Genomic DNA, 23,631 nt, shown 5'->3' with positions numbered 1-23,631 from the left:
CGGCTGAACGTGTCACTCTTTGTAGTCTGCTTCGGTCTTGTGCAGTGCTATTCCCAAACCTGGAGGTGATGTTGCCAGTCAGGATGCTCTCTATTGTACATGAGTAGAAGTTCTTAAGGATCTTCTGACTGACTTGGAACTTCCTTAGGCGCCTGAGGAAGTAGAGGCGTTGTCGTGCCTTCTTCACAACACTGCCAATGTGTGTGGTCCATGTCAAGTCCTCGGATATGTAGGCTCCGAGGTACTTAAAGCTGTTGACTCTCTCAACCGGTGCCCCGTCGATGCTGAGGGGGCTGTAGTCCTTGACCCCCGACCTCCTGAAGTCCACAATCATCTCCTTTGTTTTGCTGACGTTCAGGGAGAGGCTGTTTTCCTGGCACCATCCCGCCAGGACCTTGACCTCTTCCAGGTAGGCCCTCTCGTCGTTGGCAGAGATCAGGCCCACCACCACTGTGTCGTCAGCAAATTTGATGATTGTGTTGCTACTCCGCTGAGCCACACAGTCGTGTGTGTACAGGGAGTAGAGGAGGGGACTCAGAACACAGCCCTGGGGGGCCCCTATGTTGAGGCTGATGGATGAGGAGGTGCAGTTGCCTGCTCTCACCACCTGGGGTCTGCCCGTCAGGAAGTCCAAGACCCACTGGCAGAGGTCATAGTTCAAGCCCAGGTCCCTGAGCTTGGCTATGAGTATGGAGGGGACTATGGTATTGAATGCCGAGCTGTAGTCGATGAATAGCATTCTCACATAGTTCCCCTTCCTCTTGTCCAGGTGTGATGCTGCTGTGTGCAGCACATGGGCTATGGCGTCCTCCGTGGACCTGTTGGGGCGGTATGCAAATTGCAGGGGGTCCATGTTGATGGGGAGGGAGGAGCAGATGTAGCCCTTTACTAGCTTCTCAAAGCACTTCATGGCTATGGAGGTGAGAGCTACAGGGCGGTAGTCGTTGAGGCAAGCAGGCTTGGATTTTTTGGGTACAGGGATAATAGTGGACTTCTTCAGGCAGGTGGGGATGACAGCCTGTTCTAAGGACAGGTTAAATATGTCAGTGAATACCGGGGCCAGTTGGTCGGCACAGACTTTTAGGACGCGGCCGGGGAAGCCGTCCGGTCCTGCTGCCTTCCTGATATTCACTTTTTTAAAGGTCCGCCTCACCTCATGCTAGGTAAGGTCAAGTAGTAGTCTGACCAGTTTGTTTTGTGATGTTTGTAATTTTGTTTTAAGCGCCTTTGAGGTGCTTTGGTACCATGAGGTGCACGCATAGTCGTAGTACCCTTGTATGAGTGCTCCTGCCAGAGTCTTCAGGGTATTCTTGTTTACCAGAGAGGAGATCCGGTACAAGAATCTAGTTCGTTGGTTGACTTTTTTTTATTACATTGGATGCCATTTTGTCACAGGAAAGATTTGCCTCTAGGATGGAACCCAGGTAGGTAATTTCGTCTTTCCTTGTGACAATATTGTCACCCACTGCAACTAGTAACACAGTAAGTCAAGAAAAAACAAGAATACCATAAGGTCCATAAGCTCAAAATAAATGCATGCATGCATGAAACACTCCCAGACGTACCCCACGCGAAGGTAAGGAAAAACTCACTAAAACCTAACAATAGGAAAAAATGCACCACAGGCAATGTGGAGGAGAGAAACCTTAGAAGGGCCAATTCAAGGGGGGATCTCCCTTCTTAGATGTCGTGATAGTAGTGTTGCATGTTGCATTAAAAAGAGGCGAACAACCCTACCTCCTAGTTCTGGAGCAGAACCCTAACCCTCTTCTGACAGGGTTACTGGAGCAGAACCCTAACCCTAACCCTCTTCTGACAGGGTTACTGAACCCTAACCCTCTTCTGACAGGGTTACTGAACCCTAACCCTAACCCTCTTCTGACAGGGTTACTGAACCCTGACCCTAACCCAGTGGAGGCTGCTGACCAAATTTTTAGGTGAAGCACAAATTATTATATTATATTATATATTAAATAATATTTTTAAAACATCCCCCACTGTGTGTCAGTGGTCAGTGGACACAGATGAAAACATATTAACATTAGGTGACAGCGGACCTGACCAGATGAAAACATATTAGGTGACAGCGCACCTGACCAGATGAAATCATATTAGGTGACAGCGCACCTGACCAGATGAAATCATATTAGGTGACAGCGCACCTGACCAGATCAAAACATATTAGGTGACAGCGCACCTGACCAGATCAAAACATATTAGGTGAAGATGACAAGGAAGCCACAGACTCATACCCCCCCCGACACTCAACTAACCGCCTCGGACAGTCCTTCATACCAGTGGCCATCAGGCTCCACAACAGTGGGCAGCGACTGCTGCCAGACATCGACCTAGAACTAATAGGAACCCAAGTAGGACAATAACACTACCTTATGCATACTGCACCTTATGTGGATACTGTGATACTGTGAATAATGAATAATGTATATTTCAGTTAGTTAGATAGTAAATTATATTGACCTATTTGTTTACACTGCTTGTGTTGTTTTCACTACCTGTACCCCCCCCCCCTTCCCCCATGCTGCTATGATGCCTGAATTTCCCCAAGGGGATCAATAAAGGAATATCTTATCTTATCTTAAAAGGAAAGATGAAATTACCTACCTGGGTTCCATCCTATAGAGGCAAATCTTTCCTGTGACAAAATGGGATCCAATGTAATAAAACTAAGTCAACCAACGAACTAGATTCCTGTACCGGATCTCCTCTCTGGTAAACAAGAATACCTTGAAGACTCTAACAGGAGCACTCATTCAAGGGTACTACGACTATGCTTGCACCTCATGGTACCAAAGCACCTCAAAGGCACTAAAAACAAGATTACAAACATCACAAAACAAACTGGTCAGACTACTGCTTGACCTTACTCCTAAAACCCACCTCACCCCTGTCCACTTTGACAACCTAGGATGGCTTAGAGTAGACGACAGAGTACAGCAACTTGCAATGGGCCTGGTCTACAAGATACACTACACCACTAAGATACCCATGTGCATGTCGAAATACTTCCCAAAGGTCAGTGAATACCACGACCACAACACCAGAGGGAGTTCCACAAATCATGTTCAACCCAGATAAAATAATAAAAAAAAAAAAAAAAAAAAAAAAAAAAATGTAATAAAAGAAAACCATCATAACTTAGAAATGAGATTGCATAGGTCTATGAATCGATATCGCGATTCTGTTTCGATTAATTGCCCAGTCCTACAGTGTGTACAGTAGGTTAGCTTGGTGATTATCATTGTGATGTAGGCTAAGCATCCACAACGTTTTTTCTGATCCAGATGCATAAGTCCACTTCTTCATGTTGCTCAGTTGCTGGTTGTTCGGTCCTAATGTTGGCGCAAAGTTTAATTTAGCCTGACTTGACTTGTTATAGCTGTACAGCTTACTAACTACTAAACAACAACTTTCTCATAGTCTCAACTTTCACATAGTCAAGACGGGTCCAGCTGCATGTCCGGAGGATAGGTTTAGCTCGGGCCAATCTCAAGTATCTCAAGTTTCTTTATTAGTTGTCATACAGAAGTACAGAATACTTTTATACAAAATGCTTCTTTATGTTACATTTTGTATAAAAGTATTCTGTACTTCTGTATGACAACTAATAAAGAAACTTGAGAAACTTGAGATTGGCCCGAGCTAAACCTATCCTCCGGACATGCAGCTGGACCCATTTTGACTTTGCAATGCAGCAATCTCTGATTGGATTTGCAAGGCTGCCAATCATATTCAACCTCTGTGTATTGGATGTCAAGGGCTGTCAATCAATCAAACCTCCATCCAATGGCAAGAGTTTAACTGCACAGACCGTGCTTAGATGAAGTTAATAGCCTATTTTGATTCGCTGTTATTTATTATTTATTTAACAATGGGTCACACCTGTGAAGTTTTCTTCACGAATAATTACTGTAGGCAATACTGCAGTGCAGGCCTGCTCAGAGCTGTCAATTTTGGCCATTTTTGAAGAAAAAAAAATTCACTGGAATTTTTTTACAGAGGAAAACATTTATAATAAAAAAATAATAATAATAATAATTAAAAAAAAAATATATATATATATATATATATATATATATTTTTTTTTTATATATATAGGTATATGTAAATTAATAATAATTATGAATTATGAGTGAATTTGTGTTTCACGTGTTGTCATAGAGAAACCTCCACTGCCCTAACCCTCCTCTGACAGGGTTACTGAACAATAACCCTAACCCTAACCCTCCTCTGCCAGGGTTACTGGAGCTGGCAGAGTACGAGGTGGACGTGCAGGTGAACGTGTCGGACTTGGCCACGGTAAGCGACCTCCTGGCTCTGCTGGCCAGGACCAACTCCTCCATCGTCCTGGGTCCCACTGTGAACGTCACTGACATCCACGTCACCACAGGTAAACCACAAAATAACAGTAAAAATAAATAGTGCAAAAAAAAAGAAAAGGTAAGAATCTCATGATCTAATCTGTGGATCACTCTAGATTCAAATGTATTGTCATCATACAGCGCAAGTACAGTACAACAAAAAATACGTTTGGCATCCAACCAGAGTGCAAATGTAACGGTAAAGTGTGATAGTAATATACAATGTACAGGTGATTAAACTGGGTATAAAATATATAAATGAGTACAACTGAGTAATAGTGCTAATCAGATGTATGTACAGAGTTGTATTAATATGTACAGAGTAAGTCATACTGGCCAGCAGTGTAACCAGTAAGAGTAGGTAAGAGATATGTACAGATATAGATATAGTATCTACAGATATGTAAAAAGGATTATATATACCTGTACCTGTTGATACTAGGGACGCACCGATCCGACTTTTTCAGTCCCGATACCGATACCTGGGCTTTGGGTATCAGCCGATACAGAGTACCGGTCCGATACCCATTGTTCAATTAATAAACTGTGTGCCTCGCTCTGTGGAAGAGACTGGGATCATTCTTTTGTGCAGCAAGGCAACATCAGGCTTGACTTAAAACATTACTTTCCGAACTTAGTGAAACAAAATGTAACAAATTAACACATAGATATAAATGTACTGAATTGTAATTTATTATTTTATTCATTATATTATATTATTATAAAAAAATATATAATATATGTTTTAAATAATAATATAATATAATAATAAATAACAATTTGTAACAATTATTTAATAATAATAAATTAAATAATAGATAACAATTCAGTACAGTTCTCTCGAAAAATATATATATCGGATTTTATATATATATATTATATATATATTAGTGCTGTCAATCGATTAAAATATTTAATCTGATTAATCGCATGATTGTCCGTAGTTAACTCGCGATGAATCGCAAATTAATCGCATTTTTTTTCTTTTCTAAATCTACCTTAACACATCCCACGCCGGAAACGGCTTACGACGTGTTTCAAGTTCATGCAAATTCTGCCAATCCACGGCGTACGACGTTATTGAGATCATATTTCATTTTTTCGCCATGTTATTCATAATTCCCTCACGGAGCCTGGTCTGATGCAGTGTGAGCCGGCACAACTCTGCAACGCTTCAATACTGCCGCCTGGTGGATGATCGGTGAGTTGCCAAACCGGAAATGGACGAGTGGATCTCGGTGCGTCTCCGAAATGCGTCCGGCACTCGCATATTGTTGCGGGACTGTATACACACGTCCGTGTGTAGCGATCGCTGCCATAACGCAATAATCGATACGATTTGGCCGTGTATTATGATTATACAAACCGGAAATGGATTTAGGAGATCACCGTCAAATAAGTGGGATCTTTTTCCTCCAGTCTCATCGTCGAACGGTAAGAGGACGCTGACGTTACTTTCAGCCTGTTTGTTTATTATTATCCATGCAAACTGCTCTGATCAATATATCACCCATACTACATAAAGCATTTAACGACGATCACGGAATTATAAATGACCCCCCCCCCCCCCCGTTCACCCGCGCATGATCAGTCATAACGTTTAGGATCATGTACAGTTGAAATTTTTAATATAGCGTGGATCGGCAACAAACGGCATTTGATAATCTATATATGCGTTTATGCCTATATCTCACGTTCTAGGAATTACTGCAGAAAACGATAAAAACATATTTATATTCTAGACGGTATTTTCGTATGAATGTATGAATGAAAAAGTAAAACGTTCCTACATCCTGAACGATAGATAATCGATGTTGAATGGGCCATAGTAATGTCAATTTAGCAATACAATTTAAAAAGTTATAGCCCTGCAAAGAAGGTGAACATCTCCATAGACTTACAGTGCTGGCAGAGAATGGTATAAGATGCTCAAATTGCGTGGCAGGGAATGTGTTAAACAGATCTTTTTCAAGTTGTAATACTCCTATCAACATGAGTCAACAAATGCTTGCTTTATGCAGCCATTTAACACAAAAGGATGACCTTCATGCATTGCAAATTTGTATCAAATTAAAAACAAAGTGATGCACAAAATAAGAAAATAATAATTTAAAACAATGAATAAAGTGTGCATGAAATAATAGGGGAAAGAAAACGTTAGGAACTTGTTACTCACACCCCCCCCCCCCTCTCTCTCACACACTCTCCCAGCTCTCTTTCTCTCTTGCCCCTTCCTCATCTCTCTCACCCCCCCCCCTCTCTCTCAATTCAATTCAATTCAATTCAATTCAATTCAATTCAATTCAAATGGGCTTTATTGACATGGGAAACATACGTTTACATTGCCAAAGCCAAACAAAACAAAACAAACCAAAACAATCAAACAGAGAAAACAAAAGAAATCAGTACATTACAGACGGAATTTCTTGTACAGTCTTTATGGTGGTTGTATTCCGCTGGATGTCCTTTTCTTGTCACAGCAGCTCACAAATCTTGCTGCTGTGTTTGCACATTCTTGTATTTCTCCCAGTAGGTATGGGAGTTTTGAGTTATTGTCCATGTTTTCAAAGTCTCTTTGGGTGTTTGCAATTTGTGGGAAGTATATGTCTCTGATGTCTTGGTATAGTGGGCAGGTTGTTAAGAAGTGGAGCTCGGTTTCCACCTCGTCTTGTGTGCAGTGGGTGCACAGTCTGTCTTCTCTTGGGAGCCAGGTCTGCCTATGGCGGCCTTTCTCAATGGCTAGGCTGTGCTCGCTGAGTCTGTACCTAGTCAAGGATCTTCTTAGTTTTGGGTCAGTCACAGTGCTCAGGTATTCTGCCACTGTGTACTCTCTGTTTTTGGGTTGCTCTGGTTTTGGGTTGATTCTTTCCATTGTGTCAAGATAGTTTTCTTTTTGTTTTCTTATAATTTGATTTAGTCCAGTGTGGTTTCTGTCTGGTGGCTCTGCTTGTGTTTGTGAGCAGAGTCCCAGAACCATCTGGCTGAGTGGGCATCTATCGAGGGTCTCTCTGTGGGTGAGGGCTATGTTGTGGAGTGTGTCTGGGTCGCTTTCTTTTAGGTGGTTGTGGAATTTGAATGCTCTTTTTTGAATTTTGATGATTAGTGGGTATCTTCCTAGTTCTGCTCTGCATGCATTATTTGGCGTTTTCCGTTGGGTGCGGAGAATGGATTTGCAAAATTCTGCATGCAGAGTCTCAGTTGGGTGTTTGTCCCATTTGGTGAAGTCTTGGTTTGCAAGTGGGCCCCAGACTTCACAACCATATAGGGAAATCGGCTCTATGACGGAGTCTAATATTTTGAGCCAGATTTTGATTGGAATGTCTAACTTGATGTTCCTTTTTATGGCATAGAAAGCCCTTCTTGCTTTGTCTCTCAGGTCGTTCACAGCTTGATTGAAGTTCCCTGTAGCACTGATGTTTAGGCCGAGATATGTGTAGTTTTTTGTGTGTTCTAGGGAAATTGTGTCTAGGAGGAATTTGTGTTTTTGTTGTTGTAGGCTGTGCCTTTTTTGGAATATCATAATTTTAGTTTTGTTTAGGTTTACTGTCAGTGCCCATGTCTGGGAGAATTTGTGCAGAAGGTCAAGGTGCTGTTGTAGCCCTTCTTTAGTTGGGGACAGCAGCACCAGGTCATCTGCGAACAGTAGGCATTTGATTTCTGTGTCTGCTAGGGGGAGGCCAGGTGCTGCAGTTTGTTCCAATGTTTTTGCCAGTTCATTTATGTATATGTTGAAGAGGGTTGGACTCAAACTGCACCCCTGTCTAACCCCACGGCGTTGAGGGAAGAAGTCTGTGTGTTTTCCCTCAATCCTCACAGCACATGTGTTGTTGGTGTACATTGACTTTATGAGGTCGTAGGTTTTCCCTCCAATGCCACTATCTAACAGTTTGTACAGCAGACCCTCGTGCCAAATTGAGTCAAATGCTTTTTGGAAGTCAACGAAACAGGAGTATACTTTGCTTTTATTTTTATTTATTTGGTTGTCGATTAGGGTGCTGAGGGTGAGAATGTGGTCTGTTGTACGGTGATTTGGTAGGAAGCCAATCTGTGATTTGCTCAAGGTATTGTTGTTTGTGAGGAAATGTATGAGTCTGTGGTTAATGATCATACAGAGGATTTTTCCAAGGTTGCTGTTGACACAGATCCCGCGGTAATTGTTTGGGTCGTATTTGTCTCCCTTTTTGTGGAGCGGTGTTATGAGTCCTTGGTTCCAGATATTGGGGAAGATCCCAGAGCTAAGGACAATGTTAAGGAGTTTTAGTATAGCCAATTGGAATTTGGAGTCTGTGTATATGATCATTTCATTTAGGATACCATCCGCGCCGCAGGCCTTCTTGGTTTTAAGTGATTTTATTTTGTCCTGTAGTTCTTGTAGTGTAATTGGGGAGTCTAGCGGGTTCTGGTAGTCTTTTATGGTTGACTCCAGGCTTTGTAGTTTATCTTGTATGTGTTTTTGCTGTTCGTTTTTTTGTATTGGGCTAAAGAGATTGGAGAAGTGGTTTACCCATACATCTCCATTTTGGATGGGTAGCTCCTCGTGGTGTACTTTGTTCAGTTTGTTCCAGTTTTCCCAGAAGTTATTTGTTTTTATGGACTCCTCTATATCTTTTAGTTGGTTTCTGACATGTTGGTCCCTTTTTTTCTGACTGTGTTTTTGTAATGTTTCAGTGTTTCACTGTATTGGAGACGTGTGTTCTGGTTGTCTGGGTCTCTGTGTTTTTGGTTTGATAGGTTCCTTAATTTCTTCCTGAGATTTTTACAATCATTATCATACCATTTGTCATACATATTTTTATTTTTCCTCGCTTTCCTATTTGAGGCCTTTAGGTTGGATAAGGAAGCTGTAAGGTCAAATATGTTATTGAGGTTTTCTACCGCCCCGTTTACACTTTTGCTGTTGTGTTGGAAGTTTTTTCCTAGGAATTGCTCTAATTTGGATTGGACTTTTTGTAGCTTGATAGCGGATTGGTATGCTTCCATACTACTTTCCTTCCATTTGTAGTGTTTTTTAATAGTGTGTAGTTTGTTTGGTTTTGGTATGTCCTGGTTGGGTGTTGATCTATTCAGGTAGATAGTGGTTTTGCTGTTGTCTGACAGGGGTGTTTGCTGGCTGACTGTGAACGCTCTGAGAGACTCTAGGCTGAGGTCAGTGATAAAATAGTCTACTGTACTGTTACCCAGAGATGAGCTATATGTGTACCTACCATAAGTGTCCCCTCGGAGCCTACCGTTAACTATGTACAGTCCCAGCGAGCGACAGAGCTGTATAAGTTGTGACCCATGTTTATTTGTTGTTTGGTCATAGTTCTTTCTGGGGGGGCATATTTGGGAGGGGATGTTTCCACCTCCTGGTAGGTGTTTGTCTCCCTGTGTGCTGATAGTGTCAGGTTCTCGTCCTGTCCTGGCATTGAGGTCCCCACAGACTATAATGTGACCGCAAGCCTGGAACTGGTTGATTTCGTCTTGTAGGATTAGGAACATGTCTTCCTTGTAGTATGGGGATTCAATTGGGGGGATGTATGTGGCACACAGGTAGATATCTTTCTCGGTTGATGTAAGTTCCTTATTTATTTTTAACCAGATGAAAAAAGCTCCGGTTTTGATTAGCTTTATGGAGTGGGTTAGTTCTGATTTGTACCATATTAGCATGCCTCCAGAGTCTCTCCCCTGTTTGACCCCTGTTAGCTTGGTGGATGGTACCAACAGCTCTCTGTAGTTTGCAGGGCAGCCAGTAGGACTATTTCCTCTGTGCCATGTCTCTTGTAGGACCATGATGTCTGTGTTTGACATTTCTGTGGTAAAGTCTGGGTTTCTGCTCTTAGTTCCAAGGGCAGTTGACCTCAGACCTTGTATATTCCAGCTTGAAATGGTAAAAGATTTGTATTCCATTATTACAGTGTTATATTCCAGTGGTTTTGTCCTGGACCACAAATGAGAAGATCTTGCTGATCATCTGATGCACGGTCAGCTCCCCGGGTGGAGATCTGTCGGTCGTGGGGTTGACCTGTACATTTGTGTGGTATGGGGTTGGTGGTGGCATGTGCTGTGTGTATGTGTGTTGTGGGGTTGGCAGGATATGCATTGGCTGGGGGGGGGGGGGTCTGCAGGAGGGGGGCAGGTCGAAACTGGGCAGCCTGTGCATATGTTTGATGCGTTCTTTGCAGGGCGGGTGTGGACCTGGCCTGGGGTGCATGGTGGTCTCTGTTTGTAGCCTGTTGTTCTCTAGGTGCAAAAGGTCTTCTGGGTGTAGCTCTGGGTGGGGTGTTCATCCCTCTGTTGCTCTTGTAGGATGTGGTAGGGCTACGGTTTAGTGCGACGTCTTTCAGGGTCTTTGCGAAGTTAGGGACTGCTCTTTTGAGGATGTGAACATCGTCATGCAGGCTGTCCAGGTCTATGGTGGGGTGAGCTGCCATGTAGACGTTTTTCTTCATTGCACATTTTCTGGAGATCTGTGCATTAATACTTTGTATGAAGTCTGTGTAGTAATCCCATCTGGGTAGCAGTGCCGAGATTACTACTTTTGCTTTGGGAAATGTTGACATGGCTTTTTCAACTACTTCCATGACAGATTTGGTCACCTCCTCCTCTGTCTGCTTTCTCAAGTTGGTTGTGCCTGTGTGTATTATGATGTGGCTGGGGGATCCCAGGTTTTCTTCTGTCAGTAGTTCTATAGCCCGATAGGTATTCTGGCACTTTATCTTCTTAACTCTGTGGTTTGGGAAGAGTTTTCCTTCTTCTACGTATCTCCCGTTTGAGTCCATGAGGAGTACAATCTGTGGACCTTCTTTAGGTCTGGTGGGTGATGTTGGACGTGGGGTGTCTTGAGTTTCTGTTGTTGTTTGTTGGTTGTTCTCATCTTTATGATCATCATGAATTACTGTCTCTGTTTTATGGGGCTGTTCGGTGGTCAGGTCTGGTTTGGCTGTTGACGTCTCTTTGAGGTTTTGCATTTCCTGCCTGATTAGATTGATGTCTTTCGACACCTCTTCCACTTTACCCATGGATGTCCGCATTTCTGTCGACTCCAATTTGGCTGTTTGCATCTCTTCTTTGAGTTTTTTCAGCTCCAGCCTGAGTTCATTGTTCTGTTTCGACACCTCTTCTATTCTGTCCATGTGTGTTTTCACCAAGGTCCAGAGAGCAGGCAGGGAGTCTTTTCGCTCTGTGTTGGGGGGGGGGGGGTCTGTAATTTTTTGCTCGATTTCCACTTGTTTGCGTTCTATCTTTGAAAACATGTCCTTCATTTGTTTTATCTCGGTGAAGCAGCAATGGTCTGTTGTGGGTGGGTCTTCACTGCTTATTTTCTTTAGTGCCGTTTCTCTGATTCTGGGGAAGTCTTTCTCAAAGGGACTTGTGTTGCCCTGAATCACTATCATTCCTGTATGATAGAAGTTTTGCAACTGTTTGGTTCTCCCCTGTGTCTATTTCCAGTGTTTGTGAGACACTATTTCCCTTTTTTGTAGCAGAGGGATGATGCTCTAGTGTGGCCGCGTGCCATGCCGTATAGTCTTCAGTGTAGAAAAATGAGGTTAGATTTGCGTCCAGTGCATTCAAAGTCTGCAAATAGTTTATTTGGCTTGCTCTTTAAATAATCTTCTTTGAATTTCTTCTTTTCTGCTTTGTTCTTCATGTCTTCTGGTTACAGCACTTTGGGGACTTGCATTTGGCCCTTATTTGCATTTGAATCAGGGAGCGTGTGTGGCTCAGATTCCATTGTTGAGGGTTGAAGAACTTCACACCTCTATGTCCTTGCCTGTCAAGGAGTCTGGTTATATCCAGTTTACCAGTTTGTACTTTGTAGATGTTTTAGCTCAAATGTCTGACTAAAATGTCAGTATTATTCAGTTTTTGGTTTGAGGTAGGCCTCTCTCAGTCCAGGTACTTACTCCGTTATAACTCCAACAAAGCAACAAAGCAACAAAACACTGGTCCTTGAGTTTGCCCCTGTGATCATAAGACCTTTCCGGTCAATTAGTCCAAAAACAGGTCTTAATTCCAGATTACCCGGATGTGTGGTGTGAAAATGATGAGATTGGTATAATCCTCTCTAGCTCCTTGTGTAGAGATATCCAGGTATATTCCAGGTATATTCCTATTTGAGTGTATTTTTCCTATATATCCTATTTGAGTAGGAGTAGGAGCAGGAGCTCTTGAAAGACACAACCTCTCGCCTCGAACGTTCTCTCTCTCTCACACACACACACACACACACACACTTTGAGTCAGAAACAAACATAGTATCAATGAGAGTATCAATAATACACCTGAGTGAAGTCTTTTAAACTGTTAATCGTGCGTTAAAAAAAATAGTGGCGTTAACAGAATTGTGCGTTAACGCATTAATGACGCATTAACTTTGACAGCCTTAATATATATATATATATATAAAATCCGATATATATATTTTTTTTCCCGATACCCGATCCAGCTATTTTAGTCATATCGGGGCAGGTTATCCGATATCTATATCGGTGCATCCCTAGTTGGTACCTGATGCTCAGTGTGCTACACTGTTACATAATCAATGTGTTTGTCTCAGTCTGCCATCCCAACGGGTCAGCGGTCCACTGCGTGTGCGAGGAGCAGTTTGCCTGGTCGCTGGACATCTGCGTCACGTATGGCGCCTGTGATGACATCACCGATGACACGTGCGGATGCATTACAGGCATCCCAGCCGAGGGGCAGTACTGCCTGCCCAAGACGGGTAAATTATCTCTTTAACCCTTTCACTAGCACACTACAGCAGGTTAACCTTTCACTAGCACACTACAGCAGGTTAACCCTTTCACTACCACACTACAGAAGGTTAACCTTTCACTACCACACTGCAGAAGGTTAGCCCTTTCACTACTGTTAAGCTGCAAATAAGACAACCGTTATCTTTCATTCATGTTTATTTCACGCTCCATAGCGTAGTGGCCACAGCCTTCCTCCAGTCCGAAACCAGTGACGCGCAACAACAGCGCCCATTCAACTTTATACAGATTACCGTAATGGCTGCAGTAGAAGTGAACTTAACAATCTCACTCTCTTTTTTTTAAACAAAAAATAGACTGCAAGGATATTTCAAGAAAACAAAATACACCCAAATCTCACTCTCTTTTTTTTAAACAAATAATACACTGCACGGATATTACAAGAAAAAAAAATAGACTGCAAGGATATTTCAAGAAAACAAAATACACCCAAATCTCACTATTTTCTTTAAACAAATAATACACTGCACGGATATTACAAGAAAAAAAAATAGACTGCAAGGATATTTCAAGAAAACAAAAAAAAATAAACTCAGTCATCATAACCAGTTATTCAGTAATCTAGCTTCCACTGTCCATTCTTCAGTGCTTTAAGCAGCACAAGGGAAGATGCTCCCTTTTTGGTCAGACAGTTTGCCAGCTGGTCCTTCGTGGTAGACCACAGAATCCGTTGGATCCTTTTGTCCTGGATAAGTTCTTTAATTCCACTTATTTCCAGTCTCAGTCGTTTCTCAGTCACTGACTTGGTGGATTTGATAGCCTCCACAAGGGAGAAGTTGTCTGTAACACACATCACAGGTAGGGTGCGCTGTTTGACCATACCTGTGGTAAGTTCAGAGTAGAGGGAGGACAAAAATATGGCATTATCAATACCATCAGCCAGGGCTAGTGTCTCTCCTGCCAGCGTGCTCCGAACCACTCTTCTGATCCTTTTTGATTTCCAGCAGATTGGAGAGAATCGTCCTTTCTCACCCATCAGAACGATGAGATGCCCTCCTTGTGTTCCCCCATCTGGGAGGTTTCCCATGGATGCGTTGCTGAAAACAACAAGCTTCAAAGAGTCCTCCTTTCCTAAGTTGTGAAACTTCAGGGTGACATGTTCTGATTTCAGTTTTCGTACTACCTTATTTGCTTCATGCATAGTTTGCACAGTAGCATGTTTTAGATTGGCTGCAAGGACACATGTATCGAACATGATATCTGGCCTACTCTGTCTAGCCACCCACAAGAGTTGTCCTATTTTTGACCTTAGGTTGTCAGTCTCACACTCTGTGAGAAGAGCATCACGGTGCAACGCTCTTGATGGGTCTATGAGAATGGGCTGAAGGTTCTTTATGTAGATCTCCTGTTGCACAAGCACTTCTCCACCTAGTGTAGAGAGTTCCATCCCCACATAGCGAAAGTTGTCTTGTTCCTCACGTCCCACCTGGAAAACTGTTTTGAGGTGGGGAATGGTCGTCGTGGCAAATGTGTGTGAGCCACCCCAGATGAAATCATCCACATGACAGGCAAGAACACCAGTCACAATACAGTTTTCATCAAGCCAGTAGAATACAGCAGGATCAACTTGTGACATAGTGGCCCCTGTTTTGATCATCGTTGCTTTCACTCTGTTGTACCAGTAGAGAGAGGCATCAGCAAGTCCATAGACACACTTCTTCAGCTTCCACAGTGTCCCCTCACTTTTAGCCTTAGGAGGAGGGCGGATGTGTATATCCCGAGACAGCTCCATTCCTTGAAGAAAAGCTGACTTTATGTCCATAGAGTTCAATGTCCATTTTTTCTGACACAGAACTGACATGAGTAATCTAAGGGACTCTGATGAGCATGTAGGCGAGTCTTGTTTAGCCTTATCAAATGATACACCCTCTGTTTCTAATACAACATTTTCCTGCATATCAGAGCATAGTTCTACACCATCTAGTTCTACACCATCTAGTGGCTTAACCTGAAAATTGTGTACTTTAGTAAGATCAACTGACCCCATAGTACCGGTGATGTCAAAAGGTTCTAGGTACTGTAGGTTGTACCAGTTGCTGTTTTTTCCTGTAGCCTTTCCTGCTCGTCCCATCACTTTAGCTGTGTGAGAAACACCCGTTACATTATCCACAAAGCTGATTGTCTGACCGGCTTTTACCTTTATACCGGTCTGGTAATAATCGTCTTGATTGATCCCATTAGGATTATCTATATCCTGGTTTGCTACACCCGCTGCCTCTACGTCATTATTCATGTCACCATTTATATCACCATCAGTAACTGGCATGTCCCCACTGTTACTATTCATACCATTGTCAGTAACAGGCACATTACTATCACTAACAGATACATCGATATTGTCCACTGTATTACTTTCCCCAGGGTGCACTTTTCGCAGCCTAGATTGATGAACCCTGACATTTGTCCCACCATGACGTACAAAAATCACCACCCCATCTTGCCCCATCACAACCCCAGGGCCTTTCCATGATTCAACACAGTCTGTCCTTTTGTAGAACACTTTGTCTCCCGTTTCATATGCTTCACTTGGGGACTCTTTATCCAGTATGTTCAGACAGTAGTGTCCAGATGAAGTCAACTCCAGAGCTACTGGTTTCTGAAACATTATAGCTGTATCGTTTTCCAGGTTCAACACAGCTCCTGCTCTCTTTAGCGAAGTTTTACTGAGCAGTAAAGGGATGTCAAATGAGACTACCTCTGTTTCAATACAACATTTTGTTTCTCCTATCTTGGCAGGTATCTTGACCTTTTTTGTAGAATGCACAACTCGCCCATCCCCAAACTTAAAAGGTTTGCTACTCTCTGTGCTAACCAACCTTTTGACTTGTTTCTCATTTAGTCCCCCAACATAGTTATCCAGCCATTTTTCACCACATACAGTCCGTGTGCATGCCGTATCAATGACAGCCGTTCCCAGAGCCTCAACCATGAATATTTCTGCATCTGATTCCTTAGAAAAAAGTGTTATATTACACTCATCTGGTTCTTCTTTTTCTTCCATCACCTGTACATATTCTTTTTTGTTTGGGCAATCTTTCACCCAGTGGAATGTGCTCTGACAAATCCCACACTTCGTTCGTCTTCCAAATTTATCAAGCGGATTTGTGCCTGCGAATGGTCCTCTAACTTGTCCACTCTGAGATCGCGGCTGCTCCCGCCTCTGCTGCTCTCGTCTCTGATCTGTGTAAAAAGCTGCATCTTGCTTCACAGTAATGCCCCCAGCCTTTTTCTCCGTTTTTTCTCCAAAAATACGTTTCAGTCCTGACTTCATATCAACAAAGGTGTGCTTACCACAGGCAGTCAATGCCAGCTGTTTGTCTTTGATGTCGAGGCCCGCTGTATCCAGTAGTTTGAATGCCAAAACAGCGTCAGGTAGAACCATGTCGAATTTCTTGATCCGGTTGTACTTCTGTTCAAAATCAACAATATAGTCCACCATAGAGACGCCGTCTCCTCGCGAAATCTGATCAAACTCTGAATAGGCTTCGTAAGCCCGGTCCTTCTCTTCTCTCAAAAACACCCTGTCAAGTTCCCGAATCAAGGTTATTGATTATTATTTAGATCATCGACAGGTATTTCCAACGCAGTATCCCTCGCCCTACCCGTCAACGATAGAGCAACAGCCAACGCTTGTTTCTTCTTGGCTAAATCCGTCACCCGACTCCACATCTCCACTTCATTCTTCCACTTCTCAAAAGACGTCTTTTCGTCCAGTCCAGGCGGCTGCCTGTAGTTAACGTTAGAGGCCGACATCCTCTGCTACCATGTTAAGCTGCAAATAAGACAACCGTTATCTTTCATTCATGTTTATTTCACGCTCCATAGCGTAGTGGCCACAGCCTTCCTCCAGTCCGAAACCAGTGACGCGCAACAACAGCGCCCATTCAACTTTATACAGATTACCGTAATGGCTGCAGTAGAAGTGAACTTAACAACTACCACACTGCAGAAGGTTAGCCCTTTCACTACCACACTGCAGAAGGTTAGCCCTTTCACTACCACAGCCCTTTCACTACCACACTGCAGAAGGTTAGCCCTTTCACTACCACACTGCAGAAGGTTAGCCCTTTCACTACCACACTACAGAAGGTTAGCCCTTTCACTACCACACTACAGCAGGTTAACCCTTTCACTAGCACACTACAGAAGGTTAACCTTTCACTACCACACTGCAGCAGGTTAACCCTTTCACTAGCACACTACAGAAGGTTAACCCTTTCACTACCACACTACATAAGGTTAACCTTTCACTACCACACTACAGCAGGTTAACCCTTTCACTAGCACATTACAGAAGGTTAACCCTTTCACTACCACACTACAGAAGGGTAACTCTTCCACTACCACACTACAGCAGGTTAACCCTTTCACTACCACACTACAGAAGGTTAACCTTTCACTACCACACTACAGAAGGTTAACCCGTTCACTACCACACTACAGCAGGTTAACCCTTTCACTACCACACTACAGAAACAGTCTGTAGTGTGGTAGTGAAAGGGTTAACCTTATGTAGTGTGGTTGTGAAAGGGTTAACCCTTTGTCGTGTGGCAGCGAAAGGGTTAACCTTCTGTAATGTCGCAGTGAAAGGGTTAACCTTTTGGTAGTGTGGCAGTGACAGGGTTAATGCTTTAGATGGCCCCCTTTCTGTGTTTTCAGCTGCGACCAGCAGCACGACTGTATAAGTCACTCTGTCGTTGGGGGGACAGTGGCTCGGGAGGTAGAGCAGTCGTCTCGTAATCCGGAGGTTCCCGGTTCGATTCCGGCTCCTCCCGGGCAGCGTGTCGAAGTGTCCTTGAGCAAGACACTTAACCCCTAATTGAGCAGGTTGGCACCTTGCATGGTCGCCTCCGCCGTCGGTGTGTGAGTGTGTGAGTGTGTGAGTGAACGGGTAAAATGTGAGGAACAAATTGTAAAGCACTTTGGATAAAAGCTGTTATATAAATGCAGCCATTTACCATTTACTTAGGAGGCTGACATTGAGCCTGGAGGTGTCAAGTGTGTGTGTGTGTGTGTGTTCATGCCAATTGGCTAAACATGGGTGTGGCAATGGGAGTGGCCTATCACAAGTGGTTTGCTGATATTGCTCAGTGTCAGCTATTATTGGCAGCCGCGCAATTTGGAGAAGACGCTGCTATCTGTACCCATGAGCTGTGTGTTGACTGTCAGGTTCATCATCCTATGTGTGTGTGTGTGTGTGTGTAACTTTGGTTGACATTGCCAATGTGGGCACGAATGTAACAGAATAACCCACAATGTCCAAGTGCACTGATAATATTTGTGTCCTTTAAACATTGTCTTTATGTGGACATAAATAAAGATTCTAAATGTGTGTGTGTGTGTGTTTGTGTGTGTTCATGCCAATTGGCTAAAAGGGGGTGTGGTAATGGGAGTGGCCTATCACAAGCCGGTGGCAGCTATTGAGAATTTGCACTTGTTTCTTTTTTTTTATCCACTTTTTCTGTTTTTTTTGTTTTAGTTAATTTAGTCGTGCCAATTCCCCCCACCCCTGTCTTGATCGTTGCTCGCATGTGCCCCCCACTAGTTGGTCGTAGGGAGGGTTGAAGAATCTATCGCATGTCCCCTCCGATACATGCAGAGTCAGCCAGCCACTTCTTTTTCACCTACCAGCGCGGACTCTCATGTGTAGGAGGCTCATACTACCATCGACATCTCCTGTCCTTGCTGTGCAGGCGCCCTGACCGACCTGTAGGAGCAAGATATAAGGTTTCAAAGGGTTTTATTTTCTCTTGCAAGGTGGAAAAGCAAAGCATAACATAAACTCAGTGTTTAAACTGTAACTTAAACAAATAAACTAGTGTTGCAAAATAAACCTGAAAATAACTCAAAACTACTGAAAACAAACAAAACATGCACAGTTGAAAAACTGTGTGGCTTCCCTGTGACTGTTCCCCAATTCCCTCCCGCTGCGCACCTGTGACACACATACAAATAGGCTGTGCTGAGATCATCTGAGCCCCGCCTCCTATGCCCACTGCCCAGCTAATTAGTCAATAATCTCAAGACACCTTCACAATAACAAAGCACCTTCATACAATAAAGCAACCACGTAAAAGTATCAAATTGGCTACAACAACGATGAAAACCCGAGTATACTCGGGTTTTCGGGGGTCCTGGCGCTCAACGCATGACTTTACTCGTGATTGCCACTGATTGAGTTAAAATAAGAAATGTGCCACTTTTATATGGATGTCCAATCAGCGTTGTTTGTAAATGTGATCAATTGAAGCAATACATTACTCAGTGCATGCTACAGTATGTTGACTGAGCAATCTAAGTTATTTTGCTATGTGGCCAGTGCACTGGCCATTTCCAAACTTGGAGCAGCCGTAATATTCCACCTAGAAACACAAACCTGCTTAGCAAGCTAAGGCCTACTTTAGTTTGATTTAAGTTCACGCAAGGATTTATCCACTGGAGTCGTTATGTCTGCTCTTGATTGAATGAAGCATAACCTAGCATCTAGCCAGCACCTAGCTAGCATCATTTGGCTAACCTAGCATCTAGCCAGCACCTAGCTAGCATCAGTTGGCTAACCTAGCATCTAGCCTGCACCTAGCTAGCATCATTTGGCTAACCTAGCATCTAGCCAGCACCTAGCTAGCATCATTTGGCTAACCTAGCATCTAGCCTGCACCTAGCTAGCATCATTTGGCTAACCTAGTGTAGCGGGGTGGATAACCTCCGCTTAGTGAGGGTGAGATTATACGAACACCGGATAGCAGGGACACGGAGGAGCTAAGTCCCACCGAACCCCCAACTGTAGCGCCCGCGTTGCTAGACGTAAGGGGTAGGAATGCAGTAAGCAGGGCCTTAGGATTTACAAACCTAGGAACAGGTACAATAGTCATGCAGAATTGTATAATGACAAATACTCATCAGTACCCTGTAACCAGGCACGTGCACACATAGAGGCCAAGGGGTGCCTGAGCACCTGCCTTTTTGAGCCTCATCAAAAAAGTGCCCTTTTTTTTTTTTTTTTTTTACTGTTACGCCATATAGACTGCCCTTCCAACTGAAAAATGTCAGGATAGAATAAAAATATTAGGTAAAGAGAGAGATGCCCCATATTCCATTGCAGTTTGCACGGCCTCCTCAGCATGCCTCTCCGTGGACCTATATATTTTATGCATAGCGTGGGTGGTGATGATGATCATGATAGAAACCGCTGTTGAATGCTGGTATTACACTCATTGAGGGACACAAAGAAGTCAAGTCCGATGGGATTTTGGAATCTCAAATACAGATCGGGATTGGAATAAAAAATGCATTTATATTAAACAATACAGAATATACAGCACTTCTTGGGGTCTGTAGGGTAAGCACTTATTCCCTCCCCCCTGAACATTTATGGAGATGTATGGGCCTTTTAAGTCAGTGATAAAAGCGTCTTTCAAGGATAAGTGAGCTCCTGCACTGATTATTATAGTTCAATATTCAATATTTGATCACCAAAACCCCCCAAAAAGCATAAAAAGGGGGCCCCCCGCCCGAAAAGGGCCCTTAAAATCGGGCTCGCGCTCTACGCGCGCTCGCTTAGTATATACACACAAGTGTTGTGCCCTTTTCAGCCTTTGAGCACCTGCCCCTCTAAAGTCCTGTGCACGTCCCTGCCTGTAACCCCCCCTTTACCACTGCGTCTCGTCTAATAAGCGGCGTACCCCCTCACACCCGGTGAAAGTAGTGATCAAAACAGTCTTCCCCAAATATTACCTTCTTGCTCTGCTGTTCAGAAATCGCGTTAATGCAGAACCCCTTTACATAATGTGCTGGTCAATTTATCACAAGTATTTCACTGAAGTAAGTAGTTATCTTAGTTGAAGTAAATACACACAACACCGTGGATCCAATTATCAGTCTCTCCATTTACTGTTGGAATTGCATGTTGACATGGCAATAGAACAGCACATCACAAGTCCACCTTAATGTGAACGTTCCCTTTAAAGGCAACACAGCAGTAGCCAAACGCATACACAGGTTACGTTAATGGTAAACCTTCGCCCTTTGGCGACACAATAATATTTTAGTGCACAACTGTGCTACTGTACTGTACTCACAGCGCGCACCTCCCAGCCTGCAAACACTGGTAACACAATACACTCAAAATAAACCAAACCTAAGTGGGGCCCACACTTTAGAAAGAATACTCACTAGAGCTATAGAATAGAATAGAAATACTTTTATTATCCCGTGGGAAATTTGACACTGCAAATCGCTCAACATTTAAACATTTAGACAGAACAGGTCACAAATTAGAGAATAATAAAACGAATCAAATCAAGTTGCCTAGGATAAGAGTAGAGTATGACTGGTATGACTGTGTATGAACGAATAATGGACTCTGTGAAGCGCTCTGAGTAAAGAGAGAGCGCTATATAAATCCAATCCATTATTATTATTATTATTAGAGTAAAATAGAATAAAAATGGAATAAAATATACAGTAAATAAATACAGTAAAGATATACAGTAGGTCTACAGTAGGTGTAATATAGCATCATTTGGCTAACCTAGCATCTAGCCTGCACCTAGCTAGCATCATTTGGCTAACCTAGCATCTAGCCGGCACCTAGCTAGTGTAACGGGGAAGCCCGTGAGTATATCCACAGTCACAGAAACAGGGGTGTTGACAAGTGACTGTGGCATTATGGGCTGGTAAGTTAAACTCACTTCCTCATAACAGGGTTAACAGATGCATAGGTACGGTTGTTGTGAAGGGCCAGATTAAACTGAATATATATATGTATCGTTTGATATCCTTTGTATATTATTTATATATATACACGGAATATCCCTTTACCTGCGTACAGACCAGAGTAATATTCGCTCTTCTATTGGACAGCGCCCCCAGGCGCCAACGCGCAAGCCCCCAACGGCAAGTTCAAAGACAACTCCAGGCATGTCAGAACATGCCCAGAGTCTGCGTAGTAATACGAGACAAGGACTGAGGTTGGGACTAGATATTCACTTAAGTATAAATACGGCGCAGGTGTAAACAGCAGTAGTTCAATTCAGTTCAGTACCTTACCACCTTCACCACGAGTCAACGTGCAGTGAAGTGAGCAACCTTGCGTCTAAATAGAGCATTGAGAACCGCGTGCGAATAGAATGTTAAACTGTCAGAGTTTAATGAAGTAACGTTGAGTTCGACTTAATCTAATGTGAAGTAATAGTCGATCATTTATTCTATATTGTGCGGCCACAGTTCTTCCGTGTGTAGCATTACCCATCGGTTCGTCGTGTCTTTAGCTAGTGCACTTATCCAGGCTGTGTAGCCTAAATACGTCGCCCACACCCGAGGAGTCCTAGGCGAGAACCGTTGGACATGTACACAGGAGAATCGGCGCCGGCGATTGCAGAACCATTCCTGGTTGGATTATATTGCTTTGGGACCGTGACCACCGGAGAAGAGCACCGTTGATTTCCACTGTCGTTTGGGATTCAACCTCGTGAGGATTACCACTCGGGCCTGCCTCGGGGAAGGGGGTGGCTAGCTGTCGTCAATGCTGTCGAGCATCTTGGATTACAACTATTGCTTTGTCTGCGGATCAAGGGAGTACAAGCACCGATTCCTGTACCTGGAGTCTCTTTATTCCTCGTTGACTCAGACGGAGTACCCGAACATTCCTCTACCCATTGTCTCCAGTTGGTACCGGTGTTGCCCTATATAATTGCTACTATACAACAGGTGGCGTCAGCTTAGACCCATCATAGTATTCCTGCTATTCTTAGTGACTTATGCTCTTGACTGACTTTACGTATATTCTTCGCCATACAAGCGCGACCCTAATTCTCATGCTGTAACCTAACGTTGCCTAATAATAATAAATTACCCTCCAATAGTATTTCTGTGTCAATGCCGTGTTCTTGTGGGTGTTCACCATCAATATTTGATGTACTGTTTGGCCAGTAATTAAAGTACATAACTAGCAGTGGTTTAATATATCACAATCTTTAATACAGTCAGGGTTTTGTAACCCCTCAGTTACAATTGGTCCTTCGAGCCGGAGGGTATCAGTGTAATATTTAATATAATATTAATATTAACCATGGCCAGCGGTGAACACTCCCCAAGCGGCTCTCCCAAGCTAGAACGCCCGCAGCGCAAACGTCAGCCACCTCCCTATCTGGAGGAATTCGCTTTCGTTCTACCCCCTAGCTTATCTAAACAGACGTTAAATAAGGATAAAGCGGATAGTCAAAGCATGTCAAATCCTATCGACTTGGCGACCCTGCCAGTAGAGACCCCAGTGAGTTCAAACGAAACTGACTCAGCTCACGGGGGGGACCAGGTGGGACATGACATGACTATAACTCCAGACAGCGTCACCGGGATAGACCCCGGAGCGCTCCAGGATAAAGAAAGCACTCCAGGGATAGAACCCGACACACAACCAAGAGAAGAGAAACGCGCCCAGGAGATGGACCTCGGGGCGCGCCAGGAGAACAGATCTCCAACGAGCCCTGTCAGCACCC

The 23,631-nt window shown here is 43.5% G+C and overlaps 1 protein-coding gene across 1 annotated transcript in view; it reads left to right on the top strand.

The window, feature by feature from the left end:
- Window positions 1-23,631, top strand: part of LOC311228181 (uncharacterized protein) — a gene marked incomplete at its 3' end in the record, with an annotated part of 120,858 nt that overhangs the window by 62,464 nt on the left and 34,763 nt on the right. The window contains exons 6-7 of the mRNA XM_084314093.1: window positions 4,256-4,408; window positions 12,919-13,083. Of these exons, the coding sequence (XP_084170219.1) occupies window positions 4,256-4,408; window positions 12,919-13,083 (318 nt within the window). The remainder of the gene's footprint in view (window positions 1-4,255; window positions 4,409-12,918; window positions 13,084-23,631) is intronic.

This window comes from Notolepis coatsorum, assembly GCF_963971535.1.
Source record: "Notolepis coatsorum genome assembly, chromosome: 5".
Lineage (NCBI taxonomy): Eukaryota > Metazoa > Chordata > Actinopteri > Aulopiformes > Paralepididae > Notolepis > Notolepis coatsorum.
The sequence above is the reverse complement of the archived record's forward strand: the minus strand, read 5'-3'. Positions and strand labels throughout refer to the sequence as shown.